The sequence below is a fragment of the Canis aureus genome, chromosome 7 (genome assembly GCF_053574225.1).
Source record: "Canis aureus isolate CA01 chromosome 7, VMU_Caureus_v.1.0, whole genome shotgun sequence".
NCBI lineage: Eukaryota > Metazoa > Chordata > Mammalia > Carnivora > Canidae > Canis > Canis aureus.
This window is the reverse complement of record NC_135617.1, coordinates 64,112,844-64,140,711: the sequence shown is the minus strand read 5'-3', so window position 1 is coordinate 64,140,711 and position 27,868 is coordinate 64,112,844. Positions and strand designations below refer to the sequence as shown.

The 27,868-nt window shown below is 37.4% G+C and overlaps 1 protein-coding gene across 18 annotated transcripts in view; it reads right to left on the bottom strand.

The window, feature by feature from the left end:
* The window catches only part of KIF6 (kinesin family member 6), a 381,228-nt gene that overhangs the window by 248,941 nt on the left and 104,419 nt on the right, over window positions 1–27,868 (bottom strand). For all 18 annotated transcript variants that reach the window (XR_013383557.1, XR_013383558.1, XR_013383556.1 and 15 more), the window contains one exon: window positions 6,671–6,877. Coding sequence is in view for 7 of the 18 variants with exons in the window: in XM_077904139.1 (XP_077760265.1) it covers window positions 6,671–6,877 (207 nt within the window). In the remaining 11 variants the exon portion in view is untranslated. The remainder of the gene's footprint in view (window positions 1–6,670; window positions 6,878–27,868) is intronic.

Sequence of the window (27,868 nt, the reverse complement as noted above, 5' to 3'; positions counted from 1 at the left end):
TGAGACAGAGAGAGAGAAAGAGAGGCAGAGACACAGGCAGAGGGAGAAGCAGGCTCCATGCAGGGAGCCCGATGTGGGACTCGATCCCGGGTCTCCAGGATCACGCCCTGGGCTGAAGGCAGAGCTAAACCGCTGAGCCACCCAAGCTGTCCCATTTCTTCACCTTCCTGAAACATCATAATGTTTCAACTCCTGCATGATCTGGTCCCTGTGTACCTATCTGTCCTCATCTTCTCTTGTGCTTTCATAGCCCACATTGGCCTTCCTATTGCTCCACCATACCAAGATTGTCTCCACATCCACCACCTTTGAATTTGTTGTTCCTTTTATCTAGGATTATCTTGCCCAGATTTTTTATAGCTTCCTATTTCACATCATTCAAATCTTTGCTCAAACCTTGTCTCCTCACAGAGGCTTCCACCGAACACCTTGTCAAAAGTAATGCATCTACTTCATTTTTCTTCCAGTTCTTATCACTATGTAAAAGTACATTCATTTATTTACTTTTTTTTTTTTTCAATCTGCTTCCTCACTTGGCTTTCAGCTTCATTAGGCCAGGGACTTTGTTTCTCTCATTCACTGTTCTAGCCTACTGCCTAGAGCAGCATCCAGTCCCCAGTCCAGGGCAGAAACTACGTTGTTTTACTAAAATAGGTTAACCCCCATTTTAGTTTCACTTCCTATGAAGCCACACTTCCTGGTCTCTATTACAACTCAATGGTTCTATGCAAGACCTAGCTCTGTCAAAAGGATACCCTTGTGTGGGATTGGGAGGTGAGTGATGAGAGCTGGTGGCCACAAAGAAGAAGATCAGATTTATAGGAGAGTGTGGTGGCAAAGGCATCTGGTTCCTTTGAGGCAGCTGTAGGAACTTTCTGGAATCCAGGACTTAATGTCCTGAGTGCCAGCTAGGGATAATGGTAGTGTTTTGCAGAGCAGTTCAGTGATGTGGTTAGATGTGTCTCCTGTTTACTCGGCTCTCAGCTGGGTAATATTCAAGCTCAGTTTTCGAACTTTTCTTGAGGTTCTTTATATTTAATAAACTCTATGCTGCTTAAGTTAGCTACAGTAGGTTTTCCATTTCACAACTAAGAAATCTAATACATGTTCTCGACACTTTTATGTGAAATAATTTAACAAATAAATGAGTAGATTAATTGGCTTCACCTAGACAGCATGAGGATCAGTAGTATGGGATGAGACTTGGTGGAACTGAGTTGCAATGTCACCGGAAAGGAAGTGGGGAACATGGCAGACCCAAATCTGAGTGGCAAGGTGGTAGCAGGGGGTGTTAAACAGAACTCCAGACCCAAGGAGCCAGGAGGACAAATGAAATGCCTCTAACAAGGCAGGCCCAAATACCAAACACCAGATCAAACAGGGGTTGGTCTAACAGATGTGCAGAGAGGGTGGCATTACTACTTATGAATCATAATTAAGTATCTGACAATGTTCTAAGTACTTTGAAATTCTTTCATAAAACAAATGTCATTATTTTTTTCCTGCTCCAGGAAACCATATTAATATCTCTTCTATTCAACAGCTTTATGACAACTTAGATGACATAAACGAGAATATGCTTATTAAACTCCCTGTTGATATTAAATTCACTGGGGTTAGTTAATTTGCTTTTAGTTGCAGTAACAGAAAATGTAACGCAAACTGGATTTAATCATAAGGGAAATTTATTGGCCCATATAACTATAATAGGAAAGGCTCAGGTTACATATGAACCAAAAGGTCAGTGCTACCATCAAGGATTTACTTTTCACCAATGTCTCTGCTCTACCTTCCATGTTGTAGAAATCTGCCTCTTTTCATGGCTGTAGTATGGCTGCCAAATGTCCTTATTTATAACTTATGTGAGAAAGTTCTCTAATCATTAAACATACATCCTGAGCTTCCCTAGGGCCAACTTGAGTCATGGACCCATCTCTGAACCAATCACTCTAGCCAAGCCTCCAGCTGGCTTAGGCAAGGTCAAGGTCTACCCCTGGAGCTGGGACGGGCTCCTGGTTGCTACTCCTGCAGTAAATGTTGTAGACGCAAACCAAATGTCCTTTCCAGAAAGGGTTCTAAAATTGTTCAAGAGAATAATTAAAATTCAAAATGGGACTATGGATTAGAAAGCATGGTCTTTAAAAATACAAAAAATAAAAGCAGAGTATAATAAAAGAAAGAACCTAGGACTTAGAGGCAGAATCAGCTGTCCCACTTGTGTGATTTTAGGCAAAGCTTTTAAATTTATCGCTCTGTTTCCTCACCTGTAAAAGTGGGATTAGAATACCTGCCTATCTCACAGAAATGTTTTAAAGATGAATAGAGATTGTTTCTGGGATAGTAAAACAAAAAAGTACTGATGTTAGCAGTGGTATCCAGGCTATGTTCTTTAGGATCCCTCTGGACACTTGTTACAGATGTATAAAGCCAGTCCTGGGCCATTTCTCTACCAGAGGCTCTGAGTAGGCATCTTTTCAACAATAAGGAATCTGAAAAATACCAGAATAAGCCCAGATCCCTTGGAGAAGATACAGATCTTCTGAGTGAGGCAGAAATGGCCTGTATTCAGGAAGAGAGGCAAAGTGGATTATTCTTTATGGGCTTTGGACTCTCTAAATTGGGCAGGAACCAAATGATCTGAATGGCACAGGCTAAGGAGGTAGTTCTACAACCTGGATTTTTAAAAAATGTTTACTCTCATTTTTGGTTTCATGTATAAACAAAACAAAATGTTCCTGAAGGCATTCTTTAAGCAACAAAGAGTGGAAACTCACATTATACTTAATAATATCTCCAAGTACCTAGAAACTATTCTTAAAATCAATAACTCAGATTACTATTTCATGAATTAAGGAGATTTTCTTTTAAAGAGCTCAGAAGCACATGGAAAATTATCCTTTGGAAACTGACAATGATTTGGAGTGGTTACAACTGGCACTAGCACATTAGCTTTTCTCCTAAACACACATATTCAGTGGAAGCCAAGTGGAAACTGAAACTCTGAAGTCCCACTTATGGTGGATAGCTGGCTGAAGGCGACCCCAATTCTGAATTTCGCAGAGGAAGAGAGCAAACACTCTGTTCCTAGTGGTTTCTCACTTGATGTTTGGGCTGACAGAGATGAGGGTCACACCAGGAGCACTTGGGGAGGCTTATGGTTAGAACAAGTATGCATGACCCCTTTCTTTTCTTCCATGGACTTAATTTCTAGGGCCGAGATTTACCCTGTTATTGTGGCTTAAAATGTTTTCGAGGAGGCTTTTTGGAAAGAGTATCGCATATACAAGGATAACTCCAAAACCAACAATACTCTGACAAACAGAAATTTATTAACTTGTGAGCACAATAAGGTGCACTCAACTCAGAAAGGCTATACCATGCAAGCAGGTGTAAGATCCACAATTATGGCCAGAAGGGCAATGACATTCTGCATGGAATTTCTATAACCAACGTGGACTGGCAATGTAAGAAAGGTTACCAAATTGTCTATTTCCTAGGACATCTCCATCTATATATTGAAACGGAGATGGAGAGGATGTAATTAATTACAAACACTTACTTGAATTGCTCACAGCATTTATCTGACTGTATGTAAGGATTTGTTTATATGCTTTGCTCCTTCACTGGATAACAGGATAGCACAGACTAGTTCTCAATCAGGCATTTATCCCCATTGCCTAACGTAACTCATAGCACTTTGTAAACACTCACAATTTGTTGAATGAATCAGTGAATGAATGAAGGAAGGAAGTGAATTAAACCAAATTGTGACACTTCCAGTCTTGTTAGCCCCATAATCAAGTCCTACATAAAGAAAACCTGGGTATAAAAGTCCTTGAATTCTGTTATTTCATTAATAGTATCTACCTCTCTTTTTATTATTCTCACTCTCCTGTACTTTGGTTCTTCCTCGTTTATCTCTTTCTGTGTGAAATTCCAAAATTTCTCTACTACCCACCTACTTCCTCTCTTGCCACAACTAGATTTACTCAACTCCATGCATCTATGCCCATATACTGTAGTTTTCTATATTTATGTCCCTCTTCCCTCTTATGCTCATCTTCCCCTCCTCCCATCTCTGTTATGCTATAACCTCCAGGAAGATACTTGTAGATCAGGGTAAGTAGTTGTAGTGTAAGTAGGAGGCTGTAGTGGTGCATTGAGTGAATATGAAACAGATAATTGACATTCAGAAAGCCAAAGGTCAATGACATGTGAGTATTGCTGTGGTTCGGCTGAATAGAGCCCCCGGGCTCAACTGCAGCTAAGGGCTAATGGACTCCCAGTTCCCACTGCCTGACATGCTCTAACCCCAGCCCTGCCCAGTTCCCTCCAGTTGTTCTGTGAGTCTCTGCTTAATATCAGCCCTGAGAGAACTTTCATTCCTTTTCTCCTCTTCAGCCAAAGTCCGATCCCCCATTACCAGCTCTCCTCACCCCTTGGCCTTTCTCTGCACAACTCACCTGGATTACAGCCAAACATTTAATGGCTATTTATTTCATGCACATCTCCCTGCAATGGTCCCTGAGACTTTTGGCACAAGGACCATTTCTACTTTGCTTGGCACCATGCTCCAGTGTCTGGCATAGTCCTCAAACACACTACTGCTCCTTGTAAATGTTCGCTTAGTAAATAAATTCATTATATAGAAAATCAAATTCACAGAGCCACCAAGACCACTCACATGAGGCTGATGCTACAGGCATTTTGAAGAGAAGACATGTGGGGAGAGGAAGAGTTTTAATGAGAAGTAGCAGCTTGCAAGGTTGTGTAGAATGAAGAGAGAGGATAAGGGGCAGAATGTTTTTCTTGAGTGATAACAAATGGTGAAAATTCTGATTTAACTAATGAATATAATTTTGTATGAACAGATGGGCATAATAGGAATTTAAGCAGGGAGTGCTGCCATCAGAAACAAGTAGGTATATTTCTTTGAAATAAAACACTTTGAGTACAGTCCATTATGTTTTCATATCAATGTTTTATAAGTGTCCTATTAAGTAAAAAGCTCTGTTAAGTAAAAGTACTATGTAATAATTTGAGCAAGGAAGAGCTAGGAAAGCTGACTCTCGTCAGAAACACTAAAATTGTCTGAACACCATGGAGCCCATTAATCTCTGGGAACTGCATTACTGGGGTTCATTTAGTCAGAGCCTAACTGCATGCACCTTGTTCAGATACAGCTCCCTTAGGTTTCTCTCAATCTGCTTGCTCAGCCAACTTGACCATTAGAAAACATTTAACATCAGGACAATCTCAGTCTCAGAAGGGTTCATTAGGCAGTAAAAAAAAAAAAAAAAAAAAAAAAAAAAAGGGTGGGGGAAGGGAGTTCTGTTTGTTTTTTCAAATCTTTTAGCCTCCAACACTCATTAGCAAGTTCTTCTGCCTTGCCAATATACTCTGGACTTCTCCACTCCACTTTTTGATCATGCTTCTCTTTTTTTTCTCTCAGAATTTGGAAGTAGTTGCCATCTTTAACATTCAACTCACAGCACTTTACTCGCAGAGCTGAAAGAACTTGAGAAATCATTTAATTTAATATGCTCATTTTAGGGATGAGGGTTTTTTTCTGGAAAATTTATTTAGCTAAATTCAGATGAGCTTTCTTTGCACATGGAGTCAAGTTTGGAAATCAAAAGTAGAGCACACACTGGGGTAGACTGTAATAAACTTGGGGTAGGGGTTGGCAGAGAAAGCTAAAGTCAAAAGAACCTTCCTAGGATCACAATCAACAGCTAGACAAAGTCACCAGAAGCTGAAAAGATACTACTACTACTAGTACCACTACTGCTAATAATAATAATTTAGACATCTCTAAATTATGTTCTCACAACTAATCTACTAGCCTGAAAAGGTAGGTCCAAGGAGGCCATTTATACCCTATATTCACACCCATTACAAATTTTACAGTGAAAACAATAACGTATAATGAGAGAAAACATGGGCTTTGGAGCCAAAGATTCAAATCTTCACCTCATCACTAGCTGGTAACCTTGAGAAGGCCTCCAGAAGATCTGAGTTTTAAAATCTATTAAAATGGGAAGACTAACATCAACAATGTAGGGCTTAAGGTTTAAACAAAATGGTATATACAAAATGCTAGACCTACACCAATATTCACAGCAGCATTATTTACAATAGTCAAAAGGTAGTAACAATCCAAGTATCCATTGATGGATGAATGGATAGACAAGACATGGCATGCGCACATAATAAAACATTACTCAGCTTTACAGAGGAATGAAATTCAAATACATGCTACAACATGGATGGACTTTGAAGTCATTATGCTAAGTGACATAAACCAGAGAGAAAAGGACTAATATTGTATGATTCCACTTATATGAGTATCTAGAACAGTCAGGTTCATAGAGACACAAAGTAGAATAGAAGTTAGCAAGTACTGGGAGCATAAGGAAACAGAGAATTATTGTTTAATGAGTATAGAGTTTCTGTTTGTGGTCATGAAAGAATTCCGGAGATAGATGGCGATGAACTTAATGACCAGAATTGTACACTTAAAAATGATTAAAATGATGAAATTTATGTCATGTATATTCTGCCAAAATAAAAGAAGGAAACAACAAAATAAAGATACCAGCAGAGTGCCTGATGCAAAGTTTATCAGCAAATGATAGATACAGTTACATCCCATTGTGCCCATTTTTACCTGTTCTAAGTAGTGTAGGGACAAGTTGATATACTTGGCCTCTGTTAGAAGTTGGCCCCCTACTCCAGTCTTTGCAACTCGTTCTGAACCAGCCAGGTCAACTAAGTGAAGTTTGGCATGCCGGACAGTCGCAGATCCTGGTTCTTTGCTTGATAAGTGAATAGTGAAAATGCAGTGGGAACGAGTTGAAGCCTGGTTCATCGGAGTCTATAAAAAAGAAGTTGCAAAACAAAATTAATGTGAACAATGAGAATCTTTGCAGGCTATCAAGAAACTTAGATTTATGTTTCTAATGCTACCACATTTCCAATGAAGTCAATACTGTCAAACTCAACAAAAACACTTGTAGCTGAGATCTCTTAAAGTTAGTTATTTTTCACATATTGTCTCTTGAGTGACTGACAACAGATATGGATGGGTAGATTCAGAAAGTGAGGAAAGAGTTCAAATGAAGTAAAGCTTAGGTTCTCTTACTAATATGATAACTTGATTTCATTACTTGACCACAGTAACCTTGACCCATCTTAATCTTGGCTAGCCATATGGCAAATGCTCAGTGTGAATGTCATGGGGAAAAAGGTGAGAACAGATGCACTGGGGGAATTCATTACACACTTGTAATAAACACAACTCTCAGTCGAGGATGCCTGGTATCATTGCTACTACCCAACAGTGAATGGGGGTTCCAGTTAATGTAATAAATAAGAAAAAGAAATACAAGTTATAGTGACAGGAAAAGAGGAGATTAAAGCAATTATTATATATAGAAAAATACGGTGGTCTATGTAGAAAATGCAGGAGCATCTACAAACTATTAAAAACTAAGTTTAGCAAGGTTGCTGGATGCAAGATCAACACACCAATCAAGAAATTTCTAATAACCCAACAATAATTAATTAGGAAATGTAACATTACTTACAATGGCCACAAAGACAATGATGTAACAGGGGATTAATTTTATAAAAATGTGTGATTTGTAGAGAATATGATATTAAAAGATACCAAAAGAAAACCTGAGTAAAAGGTGTCCTGGATATTAACATACCATATCAGGGATAGGAAAACTAAAAATTCATCTCTATATTAATTTCTCTATATTAACCTATATATTCAATGCAATTGAAATAAAAATACCACACATTACATTTGAGGAACAGAACAAATTGGTTCTAAAACACAGATGGAAGACCCAATATTAAAAAATAACAAAAATAATTCTGTTAAAGAAGAACAAGAGAGAGGGACTTGTCCTGCTATACATCAAGGTATACCATAATGCCTACAGTAATTAAAACAGTATGGTGTCACTGCAGGAATGGATAATGAGGTCAGTAAAACATGCTGGGCTCATTTAGGAATTCTGTGTAAGATAGAGGAGACATCACACTGCAGTGGAGAAAGGACAGACTAATTAACAAATGATGCTGAAATAACTGGTTCTCCATCTTGAAAAAAAATAAATTTAGGTTGCTTTCTCATATCAGACACACAAGTAAATTACAGAATGTATTAAAGACTTATGTATGAAATTACACAATTTTAACACTAATATAAGAAAATATGGAAGCACATCATAGTCAACCCACGGTAGTAATGGATCTTTTTTAAATAAAGATTTATTTATTTATTTGAGAGAAAGAGAGAGAATGCAAGTAGAGGGAGGAACAGAGGGAGAGAATCTCAAGCAGACTCCCCACTGAGGGAGGAGCCTGATGTGGATCTCAATCTCACAACCCATGAGACCATGACCTGAGACAAAATCACAAGTCAGATGCCTAACCAACTGAGCACTTCAGGTGCCCCGGGTAATGGGTCTTTTATGATAAGACATTAAACACAAAAATGGATTGAAAGTATTTGACCAAATTATCCAAAATTGAAGAACTTCTGGCTGATAAAATCTACCAACTAGTAGTAGGAGATTGGGAAATGATATTTGCAATTCATATGGCTGACAAAAGATTAATATTTGAAATAAAGAACTCCCACATGTCAATAAGAAAAAGACAACTCAGAAGAAAAATGAGCAAAGGATATGAACAGGCAACCTATAAAGAGGAAATCTGAACATGCTGAGTATTTTTTAAAAAATGCTCAAACTCACAAATAATCAGGACAAATAATTAGACTCATACCAATAAACCATTTCATTTATGTCCATCAGACTGGCACAACTAAAAAAATAACAAAGTCTAATGAAATAAGGTTTGTAAAGATACAAGGAAACAGGAACTTTTATATACTGCTAGTGGGAATATAAATTAACCCATTTTTGAGAGCAATTTCACAATATGTGGTAAGGTTGTGATGTATATAACCCACAACCCAGCAAAAGACCACAAGGTGTATTTCCTGGAGAGAAATCTGGAATAAGGAACACCAGGAGAGAGAAGGGGGTGGATGATATACACACATATGGTCATTCACTGCAACACTGTTTGGGGATAGCAAAAAATTGGTGCAAGATGTATAACCTAAATGAACATCTGTAGTGGAAAAGATGAATAAACTAGGATAATTCAAACTATAGAGAAGTTAAAGTGAAGCACCCTTTGGATAGATTGACAGATGGGATTTATGAAATGCTGAAGAAAAATAGCATGTTAAAGAATGATATAAACTTAGATGATCAAAATGATATTTGTGATAGAATTTAGGTAGAAAAGCAATGTTATGTAGAAAATTTGTTCTTGGTTCTGTAATTTAGGTCATTAAAGTATAAAAATATGCACTGGAAGGACACAGCAAATTAATAATAATGGTTGTCTTTGTGAGGAACACGAAGCAAAAGGCCAATGAGAGGACTTCAATTTTGCTTGTAATATCCTAGGTATATAAAATTATCAGAAGCAAATTCTGATACCTAAAGATAAAAAAATCATCTAAAAATATTCCAAATGAATGTTCATATAAGTAAATATGTGCAACTCTCCATCTCTGCAAAATGAGATTTAATGAAAGAATTTCCATATGGATGCACATGTATTCAGATAGGGTAACACACTTGGATGCTATTTTAACTAGAAATTCTTTCTGTAAATATGAGTTCTTGATATATGCCATTGTTGATTTACACCAACTAGCAAAATACACAGATGTCAAAATACTGGCATTGTTTTGGTGATGATAATGTAGCGAGTGAGTTAAATAGGCTGAAAATATGACCCATTACTTGTTGCCACAATAACCATACCCAGATCTGGCCAGTGTGTGATTTTGCATGCTGAAGTGGATCAGCAAATAACTGTGCCTGTAAAACCGCAAACTCAAATTTAGAACCTAAGTTGAGGTGTCTTGAAAGTGACTGGAAGTTATTCGCAGAACTTAAACATGGGTTTCATTTCACTGTTATATTCGCACAACAATAAATCCTACAGTACTGCCACAAAAGTCAAATTGACGATCGATATAAGCGAGTAACACAGAGGCCATCCCCAACAGCTGTCTTTAGCTCTTCATGGATATACTGAAATCACAGTAAAATGTGGCCATTAGCAAATAACGGAAGAATGTACCCATTTCAAAGGAATGTGAGATTTACATCAAATTAAATTGTATTTCTGGAGTCTGTAATTAAAATGCAGTAATATGCTGTCGGAGTCCATGCCTACAATTTTGTAACTTCTCATAAATATTTCCTGCATGAAGTAGTAGTTGGTGTCCTCTTAGCTAAAATTTTCTTAAACCTCAGAAAACATTCTTTATGTGTAGCTGTTTTAAGTGTGATTGAATGTGCTGGTGTCTGCTCGGTGTTTATTCAAGGGTGTCTTTATGCCTCATAAGCATGCCCCTACATTCGTCCTTTTAAAGGTAAAATTGTATTAAAACATTTCTGAAACTGCCCAAGAACAGATGGCACCATTTAGGCAGATTCATTCAAATTTAAGCGCACATTTTAAACAAATGTGCTCTTGGCACTAGAGCCTATGTCTTTGGAAAAATTTTAGTGATGATTAATCATCTGCATGCAGAGAGCGTTCATATTTTATATCAGTCTATGGCTACAGCTCTGCATTAGGTAGCACAAAGACTGGGAGGAAAATAAGACATAGACCTTGCCCTCAAGAAATCTGTAATCTAGTTCAAGAGCTAAAGACAAAACAAGTGAAATGAGAGTGAATGATGTGCAGTAAAGAAAGTGGTCTGTTCTCAGAATAAGCATCCTGATCCTCTAGGTAACATCTAAGAATGTTAACCATCCCCTCATTCTGGAAGCTCTCTACCCACCCCACCTCTCCTTGGTTTCTAGAATCAGACACTGTTCAGGCACCTTTTTTTTTTTTTAAGAGTCAGAGAGAGAGAGAGAGAGAGCTCAAGTGAGTGGGGGAAAGGGCAGAGGGAGAGAGAGCATATTAAGCAGGCTCCACACCCAGCATGGAGTCCAATATGCCCCTTGGTCTCTCAACCCTGAGATCATGACCTGAGCCAAAATCAAGAGTCAGAAGCTTAACTGAACCATCCAGGCGCCCCGTGTTGTGACACTTGCTAACTGCTATCTCCTTTTCCTTTGTTGGATCCTTTTCTCTCTAGTACCTAAAATAATCATGTCCCAAACTGTGATTATCATATTTCTTCCCCTTGGAAAGCTCTTCTCTATAGCTCTGATTATCACTGGATAGGCACTCTAGTGTGATTAAAAGTCGCATACTAATGATCTTAGAATCTGGTATTGGAATACCTGGTTTCAAGTCCTGGTTCCGTCATTTACTAGTGTTTGAATCTTAAGCAAATTTACATAATTTTGGTTTTCATGTCTTGGCAATACTATAACAAGACTTGCTTTGCTGGGGCACCTGGGTGACTCAGTTGGTTAAACATCTGACTCGGTTTCAACTTATGTCATGATCTCAGGATCATGAGATCAAACGCTGTGTTGAGCTCCACACTCAGCATGGATTTGGCTTGAGATTCTCTCTCTCCCTCTCCCTCTGCCCCTCTCTCCACTTGTACTTTCTCTAAAACGAATAAATAAAATCTTTTTAAAAATATTTTATTTATTCATGAGAGAGAGAGACAGACAGACAGACAAAGACAGAGACAGAGACAGAGACAGAGACAGAGACATAGAGAGAGAAGCAGGCTCCATGCAGGGAGCCCAGTGTCGGACTCGATCCCGGGACTCTAGGATCACGCCCTGGACCTAAGGCAGGCACTCAACCACTGAGGCACCCAGGGATCCCTGAATAAATAAAATCTTAAAGAAAAGACTTGGTTTGCTGCAAAGAGCTATACTGAGTGTTGAAGTGGCCCATGAACCAAAAAAAGATCATATAAATGTCCATCCCTGTTGATATTCACTATATTCAGATGCCTCCCTTACTCTCATTTCCAACCACAATTTCTCTGTACACTAGATTAGAATGTCTATCAGCTTGACTGACAATTGTCTCTAAAATGCCTTGCCAGCATCTTGTACCTAATATCCCCCAAAACTACCTTATCACTTTCCCTCATTCTGCGTCCTACACATAGATACCCAATCCATTCTAATCCTGTTGAATTTACCTCTACTTCTCTCCAAATATCCTTTATCTGTCACTTAGGCATGGCATTCTCTACTTATTAGTGTCCCCATATTTACTCTTGCATCCTCCAATTGTTCTTCACCTTGCAGACAGACAAAAATTAAAATTAAAATTAAACAGAGTAATATTTTTAAGAGATATTTGATTATGTAAATCCTACTTACATCCCTGAATTAAACTATCACACTCCCTAAGACTAAATATCTGTAGTTCCTTCAAGTGTGTCTTAAGCAGGCACTGTGACACTTTGAATTGCACATATTCTTTCTAACATAGCCTAACCACAGCAGAGGACACTGGAATCTGGGCAATCTAAATCTTGTGTTGCCAGTGAGTAGCACTTGAAGTTGCCGTATTTGCTCTACCCTTTTACTCATGCTCTGAAATTTGTTTGGGAAGTGCGCGTGTGCACTTCCACACGCACACAGACACTTTATTTGATGACTGATTTAATTAGAATGCTACAGTATCTTGAGATAATTCTGGAACTGATTTTTTTTTTTGCAACTTTGTGCTATCTACAAATGAGAATATCCTCATCCAAACAATTTGTAGGACATCTCATAGAGCAGGACAACAACACCACATGAACACTCCTATTCTCTATCCTATTAGGTAACAGTTATGGACATTTTCCAATTGGCTTCAACCCAAGTACTTTCATATTCCTTGAATTTCTCTTTATATCTCCAAGGATATTTTAAGAGACTTTTATTAAATAAATTGGGTTCATTTGACCTATGAATTTTTATGACCTTATCAAAAAAGTGAATGGAATAGTTTATGGTGAATCAATGTTGACTCTTTACTAATTGCTTACTGACAGTTATTTAAGAATCCTTGATCAGATTCTTGTCTTAGGGCTTCGTGTCAAAAATATTAACTTGTCATTTTCCAAATATGTTTTTCTCTTTGTAAAAGTTGAAAATAGATGACTTTCTTTTATGGGGCATAAGTCTAAAAACCCAGGCTCCCTGGGTCCCTTCTAGATTTATCATAATAAGGGCCATTTGAAAGGTTACCTCTCTAACAAAGGCTCTCTACTTCCTTCCTCCTCCCACCCAGACTTTGAGTTCCTTGAGGCTGAGACTATGTCTTATACATCATTGTAACCGTAGCATAATATAACATGCATTCAAAACCACTTATTTAATTCTTAACCTTATTATTTCTAGCTTTCTGGAAACTCTATGGCATGTGCCATAATTTCTAAAAATCTCCATATATTTGGAGACCACATCTGAAAACTCTTTTTTCCCCCCAAACTCTTTAAGTCCACAGAATACAACTTATTTAAGTCTAGAAATTAAATTTGGAAAAGTAAGACCTACTCAAATCTGTCTACCTATCTTGGGCTTCCATTATTTTTTGTGCCTGATTCCAGGGCTCTCGGACTAGCCTCTACATCTTCAACTGCCATTTCTCTTACCTAGAATGTTCTTGCTGGTCAAGTATTGTGTAGCATTTCTTACTGGTAAAGTATGCTCCTTTTCTCCTTCTCAAATAAGCCTATTCAAAATTCACTTATCTTCATGAATTCCCTTGGACTATTCTCAATTGGCATTAGCCATTGTGTTCACAGAAAGGACATTTAATGTTTGTGCATATAGTAGATCATTAATATCCAAACTCTGGAAAAAGCCAAAGGATGGATTGTTCCAAATGGATTTTTAAATGTTCACCATTTAAAAAAATGATGACGTCATATGAATAATTTGCTATAGTGGCCAGTGAAGGGCAATGGTGTGATCTATGAGTGTTTTGGTGGCCAGCTCACTTTGTGTGGTATAAAAAGCAGTACACATTATAAAAGGTGACTCAAAAAGATCCTGTCAGATGATGGTGACTTCAAACTCTCTATACAGAAGGAGCTTGAAGCAGCAATATGGCTGAGGCATGGTACTTAAAACTGCTTTTGCAGGGCACTTTTTATAATACAGCATTAAATCAAGAAAACACCACATGCCCAAAGTGAAGACAAAAATTCCTTCTCCTGCCCTCCAAGCCATTTATTGGCTCTGGCTGGGCTACCACTACCAGAAACTACTTCATAAGTATAAAAATCTCAAATTTCGTTGAACAAGAATCATTTTCTACAAAACAGGAGATATTGGTAGGCTGAAAAAATTTTTTGAAAAGAAATGGTATAGCTATAAGAATCAGACAGTGTTGATGAACATTCTCAAAAGGCTGTTTATTCATCTTCCCTTTTAAAAAATATTTATTTATTTTAGAGAGAGACAGTGCAAGCAGGGAGAAAGGCAGAGGGAGAGAGAGAATCCTCAAGCAAACTCTCTGCTAAGCACAGAGCCCGACACGGGACTCAATCCTGGGACTCTGAGATTATGACCTGAACTGAAATCAAGAGTTGGACAGTTAACTGACTAAGCCTCTCAGGGTTTCTAGAGATGCACAACAACTAATCTTGATGCTCTAAGATTTCATTACATATATTCGTTAGTTGTTGTTACACACATTCTTTTTGGCAGATCAATAAGGATCCTCTGTGAATTAAAATTTTCACTTTTTTTTCATTGTTTCATGATAGGGTTGGTGTGTGTGTGTGTGTGTGTGTGTGTGTGCGTGTGTAGCCATTTTTAAGGGTGAACAATTTGATTTTAGGGGCAAGAATTGATAAGTAAAATACCATGTTGTGTTTATATAATATACTATTATGCTTTTGGTAAAAAAAAATTTTTTTCTTTTAGTTAATATCATGTTTTTAAATCAATTAAAAAACGGTTATAGATAATATGGCCTACAGAGTTCAAATAATCTCTTTAAATTGCATGTAACATTATTTCTAGGATCCTTTGAATGATTCTTTATTTCTTATAAGCTTATATTCCATTCCTATGTAACAAAATCTTTTTTTTTTTCAACAACTCTTCTATTTTGATGTGAAACAGCTCAACAGGCATTTCCACTATACTTTAATTTTTTTTTTTCCACTATACTTTAGAATAGGCCAGGTGAAGAAAATCTCTTAGACTGAACAGAGTATATAATATATACACTTGAGATTCTTTAAAGCACACCAACTAAAGAAAAAAGAGCACTGCAGAATCCAAAATTCAGATTTCCACTCCAATTCTCCTTGTTTGATAACACTTTCTAGCCAGATAGCCTAACTAATCTGTTCCTCTGGTCGTTTATTCTATCTGAATTGAAGACTAAAAATACTGACTTCTATGTGTTTTCTAGGTTACCTCAGCCTTTCAGGTTAAAACTCACTCTTAATTAAAGATTCCCTAGCCCTTCTACACTTGGTTAAATGATTCTTCCCATAGCAAACAGGTCAGATTAGAAGGCCCACTACATCCTTGATGTACACTAATTCAGCCTGGAAGTGAGGCCTGACCAAACCTAGTGGTATAGCACATGACACTTCCCTGATCTTCCCTGGGGCTGTTTTAGATCATTAGTGACTAGCAGCAAAATATCCCCAATTAGAGAAACTTCTGTTGGAATTAATGATCCTAAATAGCTTTTTTTTTTTCCTGATTTTTCTCTATATACGATACATGGCTTTTAGAAAAGTAGTCAATATCATTTTTCCTAGTTGCAGGATTTCTAGACCTGGCATATTATCAAAGTAGTTTTGTAAAAGAGAAAAATAAATTAGCCACACAAATTTTGTATAAAATTTAAAAGCAAGCTTTGGAACAACCTGGAACATATAATAAGAATATTCTAGCAAATATTATTTACCTTTCTGATAATAATAGCTTATTATATTTGATTATATATACCTCCTAACAAGTCTGGGATCAATTTGAAAGATTTTTTTTTTAACTTTCACATCCTCAAAGATTTATTAGATGACTTAATTTTAGGAAAACTAAATGTTAGAATTAGGGATGGCTCTTCTTCTGCTAGATGTCAGAGTTCAGAAGATTGCCTCCTGATGGGTCATTACTGTAGGATTTGACAAATGAAAATCAAGCACATTTATATAAAAAGCCAAGTATGCTAAAATTGGCACATATGCAAACTGAGAAGGAATTTTACCCATATCTTAAATCAGAGTTCCGTCCGACTATCATCTCTATTTATCATTCTTGAACAAGACTTCATCACATCATCACCAGAGCAAAGGTTTGCTCTCTGAACAATGGAAATTATGATTCCAAATGTTCTCCCCCCTTTTTTTACTTGACTACAAGAAGCATCATAGCTAAATTTATTCCTTGATGGCAATAAGTAACTCATCCCTGTTATCTAGCACACTTTGCACCTTTTAAAATGAATTTAACCCCCCCCCTTTCCTTTTAAAATTCAGTCTGGTTTAATAATTTCCATGTGTGACCCTATACATAACCGGAACCACAATATTATAGGGCCAAAAAGTCTAATGATCTTCTCAAGAGTTGACAGCAGTTCAGTAGATTTGTCTTTAGGGAAAACCTATTTTATACACACTCCAGAGCTCAAGATTGTAGGTAAACTGAAAATAGCTTTTGCTCGCTTGTGTACAGGCAATAAGATCGGTACTGATAACATGCCAAGCAGAACTCAGATATAAATTTGTATTATTTTATTCTTAGAAAAGGAGTTTATCCTGTCAGATTGACTGTGATAACTCTCAATGCAACGTTTGAGGTCAGACATCAAATCAGTAACAGACATGAATTTGAGGACCATGTCACTCAGGGGAAGGAAGAACTCTAGAAGCACAGAAGGCAACTGCTAGATACCCTGTTTCACTCTGTTGTATGGTCCAATATTCTCTCCACATTTTGAAGATTCCACAGTTCTCTCTATGGCCATGAAGATCTCTTGCTGTTACAACTGGCAAGACTCCAAAGGGCATACCCAAAACATGATCAAATTACATGCTGAAGATTTTTGGTGGCTGTTAAGACCCCTGTCCCTTTCCTCCTAGCTTGAACCAATATAAGGATTGGATGCAAAAGTCAGCCTGCCAAAAAATTACAAAAATGTATCAGCAAGAAATGCTAAAAGAATAGCTTCTGTGCTTAAAATGACAGCCAAAATGGACTTCCTGCCAGTTCCTGCATGTGTATTCCTGATTTGTAAGATAAGCCAAAACAATCTGAGTTATTATCTCAGCTTCTTATAGGAATACTTTTACTCAGGGACTAATCCTACGCCTCTCTGCTGTCTGATTCATCTCTTCTCTCCCCTCTCTTTTTTTTTGTTTCTGTACAGAGAGATGCTGAGTCCTAAGAGCAGCATCTTCCCAAGACCCTTTTTTGCTCTCATTCACCTGGGGAAGTCAGGGAGGGAGAGAACTCCTCCAGCTTCTCCCCTTGCTCACACCCTCCCATCTCCTGCCACTGCCTCTGCTGCCTGAGACCTGCCTACAGCGAGCAGCAGCTCCCAGGGCTTGCTCATTGCTCTTTGTAGGTGGTACCTTCTCTCATTTTCTGCATCCTTATCTCTCCATGTTTCTTCCTCTTTTTTTCCTCCTCCCCTTCCTCAGCTGCCTCCTCCTCTTCTTCCTCCTTCTTTTTTGCTTCTATTGGCACTTTCATCTTTACAATGGCTTTCTTTTCCTCTGTCATTTCTTCTCTGAGTTCCCCAAGTTTGCTTTTAATCTTCTTCTCTTGTAATCCCTTTTATATATATATTTTTTAAGCACGGAATTACATATTTAAGACAAGGAAGTACATTTCCTCTGCTCCCTGATGTAATCAGTCTTCAAATATATGTTTCTTAGTTACCCTCCACCCTATTCCCTTTACATGGATAAGTCTTAGCTGTTTTCTTTCTGATAATTTTACCTCTGAACACATCCATCTTTTTCCTAAAGAATAGTCTGAGGGTTGGGTGACTTTGTGCCCTGAATACTTTTACTTTATATCTGTTATGTTCTGGGCCTGAAGAGCATATACCTTCCTCAATTTTTTTTTGCACAAACAGGCCTGGGATAATATAACCCTGTAAGTCACAAACTCCTTGAACTGCATTCATTAAACACCATCTTTCTGGCCATGAGCCAAGACCATTGACCATAAAAATGACCCGTCTTTCAGGTTTCTTCTTTGGATCTACCTTTCATGGAGTAGAATGAATATCTATCTAATACTGTCCCCCTCCCCCATACTTGCCTGTGTTCTTAGATCTCATCACTGTAACCAAAAGATCATTGGATTTGCATTTGAGAATTGTGATCCTTTCTTTAAGGGGAAACTGTATCCTGCCTGAGGTTGGAGGGTAAATGTGCTGGCTCTCAGCACCCTCCCTCACCATAATTCAAATTTCATAATATTTGGCAGCTTTTCTTATGGTTTGAGGTTATGGCTATTTCCTTGTTTCACTGAAGATGGCTTTTTGTCCTCTGTTTTTTATATTTTGTTGCTGTTGTTGCGGAATTTCAGTAACAGAGTAAAAATTATTTTCTTCTGCTATGTTTAATCAGAAATGAGAATTTGAAAGATCAGTAGAACTCTGGAGCTAAACTTTTACAGTCAAAAAAATTATGTTTCTCTCATCATGTACACAGAATATGTGCATTTTAACTTTCTGATAATGGCTATAGCAGATCAGTTCATTTATTTTAATAAATAAATGTCTCACAGTTTGTGCAATACTACTAATCAGGCTAAATGAGAGCAGAATGCAAACTATATGTTATGTATATATATGTTATAACACAGCACTATTTTTAAGAAACTATATATCTCATATATAAAATATGAAAAAGAGAAAAAAATGCCTGACATTTGGTAAGTGCTCAAACTTGAAGTTTCCTTCCATAAGAGAAGAGGTTAGAATTGTCAACACATCTGCTGAGGTTTCTGCTTGCCTATGGAGACTTACTAATAAGGGACATTATTCTTATAATAAGAGCAGGACCAAAATGTATTTTGCATGCTGTGTTTTTTGCTCTTCCTACCCTCACAAATCTTTGAATAAACTTGCTAATTATATACAATTAATATATCTTTCAAACAAAAATCTGCGGGGACATCTTAGTTAGTGTCCTTCTAATGGTTTTGCAGAATAGGATCCCTGGGTGGCTCAGCGGTTTGGCGCCTGCCTTTGGCTCAGAGCACAATCCTGGAGTCCTGGGATCAAGTCCCGCGTTGGGCTCCTGGGGTGGAGCCTGCTCTCCCTCTGCCTGTGTCTCTGCCTCTCTCTCTATGTCTATCATGAATGAATGAATGAATAAATGAATGAATGAATAAATAAATAAATACCTTTTTTTAAAAAAAGGATCCTGGAATGCTAATTGCAACCTAAATCGTCATTTCCTACACATACCACACAAGATCAAGGCTTAGAGTGTTGTTAACAAACACAATCACACAGTAAAACTGCTCTTTCTTTCCTGTGCTGTACTCATATTATTAGATCACATATCCAGCACCAGTTGTTCCTATGACTGGCATAAAACTACCAACTCCACCCACACCCTGTCTCCTAGCTGGCTTTGCACTCCCACAGGGTCATACGGTCACTCCACAAGTTTGATAATGTGCAAAGTCTGAGAAATTACAAAACACATCAGCGTAATTCAGATAAATCTACTGTTTTTATTTCAAGCAAAGAATTAGGTGGAAAGACCTCTAATAGCTTCTGGCAAAATAATTTATATATCCCATAAACATTGTTGATAGGCTGATTATTTGGAAAGTAATCTCTTCCAAAAGGTCTGGAGTATCACAAATTTTAAAATGTCAAAGTTGTCTGGGATGTACTCTGTCTGTACTCACCAACAGGCACGGTGTACCCATAAAACCACTCTCAATTCTGGGCCTGAGATTGTAGGTCTTATCCCCTGAAATCACCAAACTTCCTCTCCCCATCAATGCCACAAATAATTAATGAATGACGGACCAATTAGTTGATGGGGTGCTGAGAGAACAGAGTTGAACAGGACAATAGCCTTATCTTTAAATAATTGTTAGCTGAAATCTTTAAGGTCTTTCCAAATGTCATTTAATTTAATTCTTACTATAACCCTGGAAAGTAGGTATCATTGTGCCTATTGCACAGGTTAGGAACTACGGTTCATATTGGGTCAGTGACTTGCCCAAGGACATATACCTGTCAAGGTGGAGCCAGGAGAGGAATAGGAGGTCATCCCCAAAGCTCTTGCTCTTCACCACTGCCTGGTGGGAATGCACAGTGATAGTAAAGAAGCCAAAGAATGGACACCAACACTGACTGGAAGAACTTACTTGATGATTTGTTCAGGGAAGGAAGGGAAAGAAAGCAAACCACTTACCAATGGGATCCTGGACTTCCCCAATGTTGGCACAAAGTGTTCTCTTCTCACCAAAGGTCCCCTCAAGCAGTGTTATAACCAATGCTGTATACTAGATATACCATATCATTCCTCCTGAATTCATCAAGGTCAAGGGCTACCCCAGGTATCAATCATATAAGAAATTATATTCTAGGTTATCTGGATACTGGATTAGTTTTCCAGGGCCACCATGATGAAGTACAACACACCAGGGGCTTAAACAATGGAAATTTATCATCTCATGGTTCTTAAGGTTAGAAGTACAAAATGGAGGTGTTTACAGGGTTTTTTCTTCCCTCTGAGGGCTGTGAAGGAAGGATCTGTTCCAGGTCTCTCTCCTTGCTGATAGATGAGAATTTTTGCACTCACATGGCATTTTCCCTTTTTAGTATATGTCTCCAAATTTCCCCATTTTATAAGGACACCAGTCATATAGAGTTAAGGCTCATCCTAATAACCTCATTTTAACTCAAAGACCTCTATAAAGACCCCACCTCTCAATAAGGTCACATTCTGAGGTACTGGGGGTTAGGACTTCACCATATGAATGAAGAGGAGGGAGAAGGATATACTTTAACTCATAATAGACACCACTATGAAGTTTTGGTAGAAGACATCCCAGATACTATTCTCTTCTGCAAAGAGCTTATAAAAGAGGCTTGTATTAGTCTAATGATTCAGCCTGAGAAAGATTACAACTCTTAAGATGAATATTTAATGATATTTTTAATGGAAGCTACTTCTAGAGGGAGGATTCAAAATGAATTCTGATTTTGTTAATTCGGGATACCCTTTTTCAAGATTCAGGTAAAATCCCCATGCCCCAGAAATCTCTGATAAGATCCACTCCATCCTGATAATGATCATCCCTTTTCATGTCCCAGATCAAAACGTGAACATGGGGTGGATGCTACTGGGCATCAAATTTCAATTCAAAGAAACAAAGTGCTTTCTAATACGTAGAATTATTCATCAATGAGCTATTGCATGTCTAAGGATGGCAACTAAGGCAGAAACCATAAAATAAAAAGACCCACTTTGCTTTGGTAAAAAAAAAAAAAGAAAGAAAAACCAAAAAGAAAATTTATAAAATTTAAAAATATTTACTAAATATATGACAAAGGAAAAAAGTTATTATCTTTAATGTCCATTCATTCAATGATTATTTACTGATCCCATATTATATGTTGGGTTCTGTTTCTCAATATGGTGGATGTGAACAAGACCAAGTCCCAGCCCTCATGAAGTCAACAAATCAACCAGACCTACCCTAATACTCCAAGAGAAAAATAATTAGAAGACATAAAGACATAAACAAAAACAGAAATGCAAATGGTAAATAAAATGGTAAGTAAAATAAAAAGTTAGTATCCAAAGTAGTAGAATTGATACAACTCAACACCCAAAAAATAATCCAATTAAAAAACAGGCAGAAGACATGAACAGAAATTTTCCCAAAGAAGATATACAGATGGCTAAAAGACACATGAAAAGATGTTCATGATCACTTATCATCAGGGAAATCCAAATCAAAACTACAAAGAGAATTTTGGTTCTGTACCATTTTTTCTTTTGGGAACTATACTTATTTGCATATTAGACTTATTCATTTTAACTCCTATCTCTTTTAGAGATAAAAAATTTAAAGAGATAAGGGCTGACAATTTTTTTAAAATTTTATTTATTCATTCATGACAGATACAGAGAGAGAGAGAGAGAGGAGAGAGAGAGAGAGAGAGGCAGAGACACAGGCAGAGGGAGAAGCAGGCTCCATGCAGGGAGCCCGACGTGGGACTCGATCCCCAGTCTCCTGGATCACACCCTGGGCTGAAGGCAGTGCTAAACCGCTGGGCCACTGGGGCTGCCCTGGCTGAGAATTTTCTAAAAGTAATGAAAGACTAGACTCTAGAAAAGCAGAAAGTATAATGCATACCTCTGAGCAGAAAAGCAAATTTGAAAAATGAAACCACACCTAGACACACTAAGAAGCTCAAAAAGTAGCTGGAGAGAAATGACAGATTATTCGCAATTGTGAAATTATAACAAACTTAACATCAATGGAAATCAGAAAATAGTGATCTACTATCTTGAAAGTGCAGAGAGGAAATAATTGTCAACTTAGAATGGTCAATCTAGCAAAACTGATTTTAAGAAAGAAGGCAAATAAGGACATTGCAGATATGCAAAAATTGGAGAATTTACCAATAGTTCTTATCTAAAGAGTTTCTAAAAAGTATACTGCAGATAGAAAGAAAATGATCCCAGGGGGAGCCAAGAAATACTAAGGAATGGTAAACAAAGAAATAGTGACTGTGAAGGTAAATCTAAACAAGCCATGTCTATATAAAATAATAATAATGTCTACTCATGTGGGTTTTTTCCAAGGGTACACTGAAAGACTGAACAACAATGACATGTAAAGTGACTGAGTAAATAATTGAGTTAAAATGTAAAAACAAAACAAAATAAAACTACAATGACATATCACCTCCTACCTGTCAGGAGGAGGCTAAAATCAAAAGCACAAGAAACAAGTGTTCATGAGAATGTGGAGAAAAGGAACCCTCATGCACTGTTGGTGGAATTGCAAACTGGTGCAGGCACCATGGTAAACAGTATGGAGATTCCTCAAAAAGTTAATAGAATTGCCATATAATCCAGTAATTGCACTATTGGGTATTTACCAAAAAAATACAAAAATACTAGTTCAAAGGGATACATGCACCCCTATGTTTTATAGCAGCATTATGTACAATAATCAAATTATGGAAGCAGCCCAAGTGTCCAACAATATCTGAATGGTTAAAGAAGATGTGGCATATACAAACAATGGAATATTACTCAGCTATAAAAAAAGAATGGAATCTTGCCATTTGCAACAACATGGATGGAGCTAAAGAATATAATGCTGGGATCCCTGGGTGGCGCAGCGGTTTAGCGCCTGCCTTTGGCTCAGGGCGCGATCCTGGAGGCCCGGGATCGAGTCCCACGTCGGGCTCTTGGTGCATGGAGCCTGCTTCTCCCTCTGCCTGTGTCTCCGCCTCTCTCTCTCTCTGTGTGACTATCATAAATAAACTTTAAAAAAAAAAAAAAGAATATAATGCTAAAAATGAAATAAGTCAGAGAAAGACAAATATCATATGATTTCTCTCATATGTGGAATTTAAGAAACAAATGACAAAGGGAAGAAAGAGAGAAAAAGAGAGAGAGAGAGAGAGAGAGAAACCAAGAAACAGACTCTTAACTATAGAAAACAAACCGATAGTTACCAAAGGGAAAGGGTGAGTGTTTGGGTGAAACAGGTGATGGGGATTAAGGAATGCACTTGTGATGAGCACTGGGTCATGTATAGAAATGTTGAAACTACATTGTACACCTGAAACTATTATAACACTCTGTCAACTACGCTGAAATTAAAATTAAATTAAATTTTAAAATTTTAGATTTGCAGGTTTTGCATTCATTAAGCATTTCTGTACGTACTTACTGTATGCCAAGCACTGGTCAAGGTACTAGGGACTCAAAGATGAAGAAAATATAGAAAGATCTTGGCCCTGAAGGAGCTTAATCCAGTTGGCGGCAGGAGGGGTGGGGGAGAGAAATGTATTTTTTTAAAATAGAGTTTTGTATGTGTTCTAGCAAAAAGAAATAAAATAAAATGCTAAAATGCATATTCCTGGGCTCCGTTGCAGAGATTCTGAATTCATTGATCAGAAATGGGATCCAAGAAACGGTTTCTTGACTACCACAAGGTATTCTAATGCAGGTTATCCTCGGGTCACACTTGGGCACAGAATGCTCTAGACTATAGGTGCGACTGAGCCAATGGTTCCAGTCCAAAAGGACTGTGCAGGGCTTAACCATCAAAGGCAGAATGTCTTGATCAATTAGATTTGATTAATTGACAGAAACACTTCAGTGGTAAAATAGAAAAGTATCAAGTCATACTTGCTACTGGTGCGCTTTGACACTAGGTCACACACAGTTCAGCTTGTACAGTTTATCCTCTGGCACAACAATTCAACTGTTTAAAAAACTCACCCTAAGGACATAATCAGGTTTTATTCAAAACATTAGTAGGATTACAGAAATTATTTATGAGTTCTGAATAAATAAGAAGAGGACGAAGCTACTCTTAATTACTTTTCCTTAGAATGCTGGCTGTGAATAGAGAACACTAAAGGAAAGAGCCCTCTACTTTGTGTCCCACAGATTCAGACTCTGTTTTGCAAATGTTTTCTGGTTACCATGGCAACTTCTGGACGTCTCTGTGTAAATGGGAAATTGGGAACCTCATTTTTAAAAAAAATGATTAGTGTGTTCTTTTTATCCTGGTAAGCTCATTCTGTGCTGACAAATTACATTCTGACAGCTAGGTTGTAATCTAAAACATACTTTTTTAGAGGCTCTGAATAATAAAGTATTTCCAGGGATTGATAGTTAGTCTTCATTTATATTTTTATGTATTTGCTTTCAATGAATTCAAGAGATAAATGGAAGCCCTAAATACTTGCTATATTTTTAAATAACTCAGAAATATATCCTCTCTTGAAAAAAAAGCGACGTAGTTCAATTTGATTATTGTGTACTTGTGAGAGGTAATAAAAGGCAAGAGCATAAGCTTCTAAATCAGTCAGACTTGAGGCTGTACCCTGGCTTTGCCACTTGCCAGTGTGTGTGACCTGGGGCAAGTAGCCTGATTCTTTGAGCCTCAGTTTCCATCTGTAAAAGAAGAATCAAAAATTGTATATACATATAGAAAGTGTAGAAAGTGTCCACAGAAGTGTCAAGTCTATTGATCAGGTTCTCAATATAACAGAGTAACTATTATTACCAAAGAAAAAAATAAAAAGCAAACAGAAAAACATCTAAAACCTATCAGACTTAGTTTAGAAGAAATCAGCCTTATACAGAAAAAATGAATAAATAAAAAATAAAGCACAACTAGCATTATTAGGCTTGAACTTTGTCAGGTTTTAGCTATTTATGATACTATTATTAGACACTCAGCAGTAATAGGAAAAGACTGTTGGAATTCTGTAAGGTGGTGGAACATGACAGATACTCTGGCACAACGATGTCTGAAGTCCTCAAAACTTCAGAAAACAATAGTCTGAAAATATGCAGTCAGCTAAAGTCAATGCGTAACTTGGAAATATCAAATAGCCAAGCTTTTAAGCTAATAGAGGTCATGGTGAACCAGGGCCAGGGGCCCTCCATAACCCATTCAAGATGAGGGAATATAATTGTGAGGGGGAGGCCTTGGTTTCTGTAGGGATGAGTCACCTCTGGAGGAAAGTTAGCATTGTGGCAGGAACAGGCTTCACTACCTGTTTTCTAATAGCATTTATGAATTTACCTTTTCTCTCTTTCATAGTCTCTTGGTGGCCAGGACTCAGGAGTATCCTATATCTCTAGGTTTGCTCTTTATTTTTATTTGTTTAAAGATTTTATGTATTTATTTATGAGAGAGAGAGAGAGAGAGAGAGAGAAAGGCAGAGACACAGGCAGAGGGAGAAGTAGGCTCCATGCCGGGAACCCAACGTGGGACTGGATCCCGGGACTCCAGGATCACGCCCTGGGCTGAAGGCGGTGCTAAACTGCTGAGCCACTCAGGCTACCCAGGTTTGCTCTTTATTAAACTGTGTATGGAGAATTAGGATTTTCTGTAGGCATTCTAAATCTTTTGTCATTATAGTCTCTAATTCTGCATCTGCTTCTACTTTTTTAATCTTCAATTATCATGACAGATAAGAGCATTATGGATGATCACATGGGCAATTAATGCTGAAGCAAAACACAAATGTAAAACATTGGGAAGTAAAAGATATTTTGAAATTAAAAACTTCATAAAACTTGCTTTATTTATTTATTTTTTTGTAATAATAAATTTATTTTTTATTGGTGTTCAATTTGCCAACATACAGAATAACACTCAGTGCTCATCCTGTCAAGTGCCCTTTAAATGAAAATAATAATTTCAAGGTTCTTAAATCCATGTTATATGTGGCACATAAGCTCAACCTATATAAGTTAGTCTACTGAAAATCATTCATGCAGAACTGGTAAAAAACAAAAATAAAAACAAAAACAAAAACAAAAACAAAACAGCAAAACTAAGGACCCAGAACAATAACATATGTCAGCACTATGCTTTCACTATCTGAATTTGGTTTCCATTTATTCATCTTATATCTTAGGCAGTACATTTTGGAGAGTAGAAATGGACAGGAAGAAAAAGTCAGTTGATAGATATTTTCTCAGACTACTTATCTTCCCAGCTTACTATCTTCACCTACTGCTTATTATCAGATATAAGGTAAAACACAGAACTCAGGGAACATGGTTTAAAAAGGAAAGTGCCAAGAATATACAATGGGGAAAAGACAGTCTCTTCAATAAATAGTGCTGGGGAAAGTGGACAGCTAGATGCAAAAGAATGAAACTGGACCACTTTTTTACACCATAAACAAAAATAAACTCAAAATGGATTATAGACCTAAATGTGAGACCTGAAACCATAAAACTCCTAAAAGAAAACACAGGCAGTAATCTCTTGGACATTGCCCTTAGCAACATATTTATGGATATGTCTGCTCAGGCAAGAGAAACAAAAGCAAAAATAAGCTATTTGGACTACACCAAAATAAAAAGCTTTTGCACAGCAAAAGAAACCACCAACAAAACAAAAAGGCAACCTAGTGAATGAGAAAATATATTTGCAAATGATAAATCTGATAAGAGGTTAATATCCAAAATAGACAAAGAACTGATAAAACTCAACATCCAAAAAACAAATAACTCAATTAAAAAATGGGCAGAAGACATGAACAGACATTTCTCCAAAGAAGATATACGGATGGCCAACAGACACATGAAAAGATGTTCATCATCACTTACTGTTAGGGAAATCCAAATCAAAACTACAATAAGGGGATCCCTGGGTGGCTCAGTGGTTTAGCACCTGCCTTCGGCCCAGGGCATGATCCTGGGATCACGGGATCGAGTCCTGCATTGGGCTCCCTGCGTGGAGCCTGCTTCTCCCTCTGCTTGTGTCTCTGCCTCTCTCTCTCTCTCTCTGTGTGTGTGTCTCTCATGAATAAATAAATAAAATTTTTTAAAAACCCCCCCACACAAGACAAAACTACAATGAGATATTATCTCCCACCTGTCAGAATGGCTAGTATCAAAAAGACAAGAAATAACAGGTATGGGAGAGAATATGGAGAAAAGGGAACCTTTGTCTCTATTGATGGGAATGTAAAATAGTACATCCACTGTGGGAAACAATATGGAGGCCCCTCAAAAAATTAAAAACAAAACTACCATAGTATCAAGTAATTCTACTACTATTTACCCAAAGAACACAAAAACACTAATTCAAAAAGATATAGGCACCCCTATGTTTATTGAAGCATTATTTATAATAGACAAGATATGGAAGCAACTCAAATG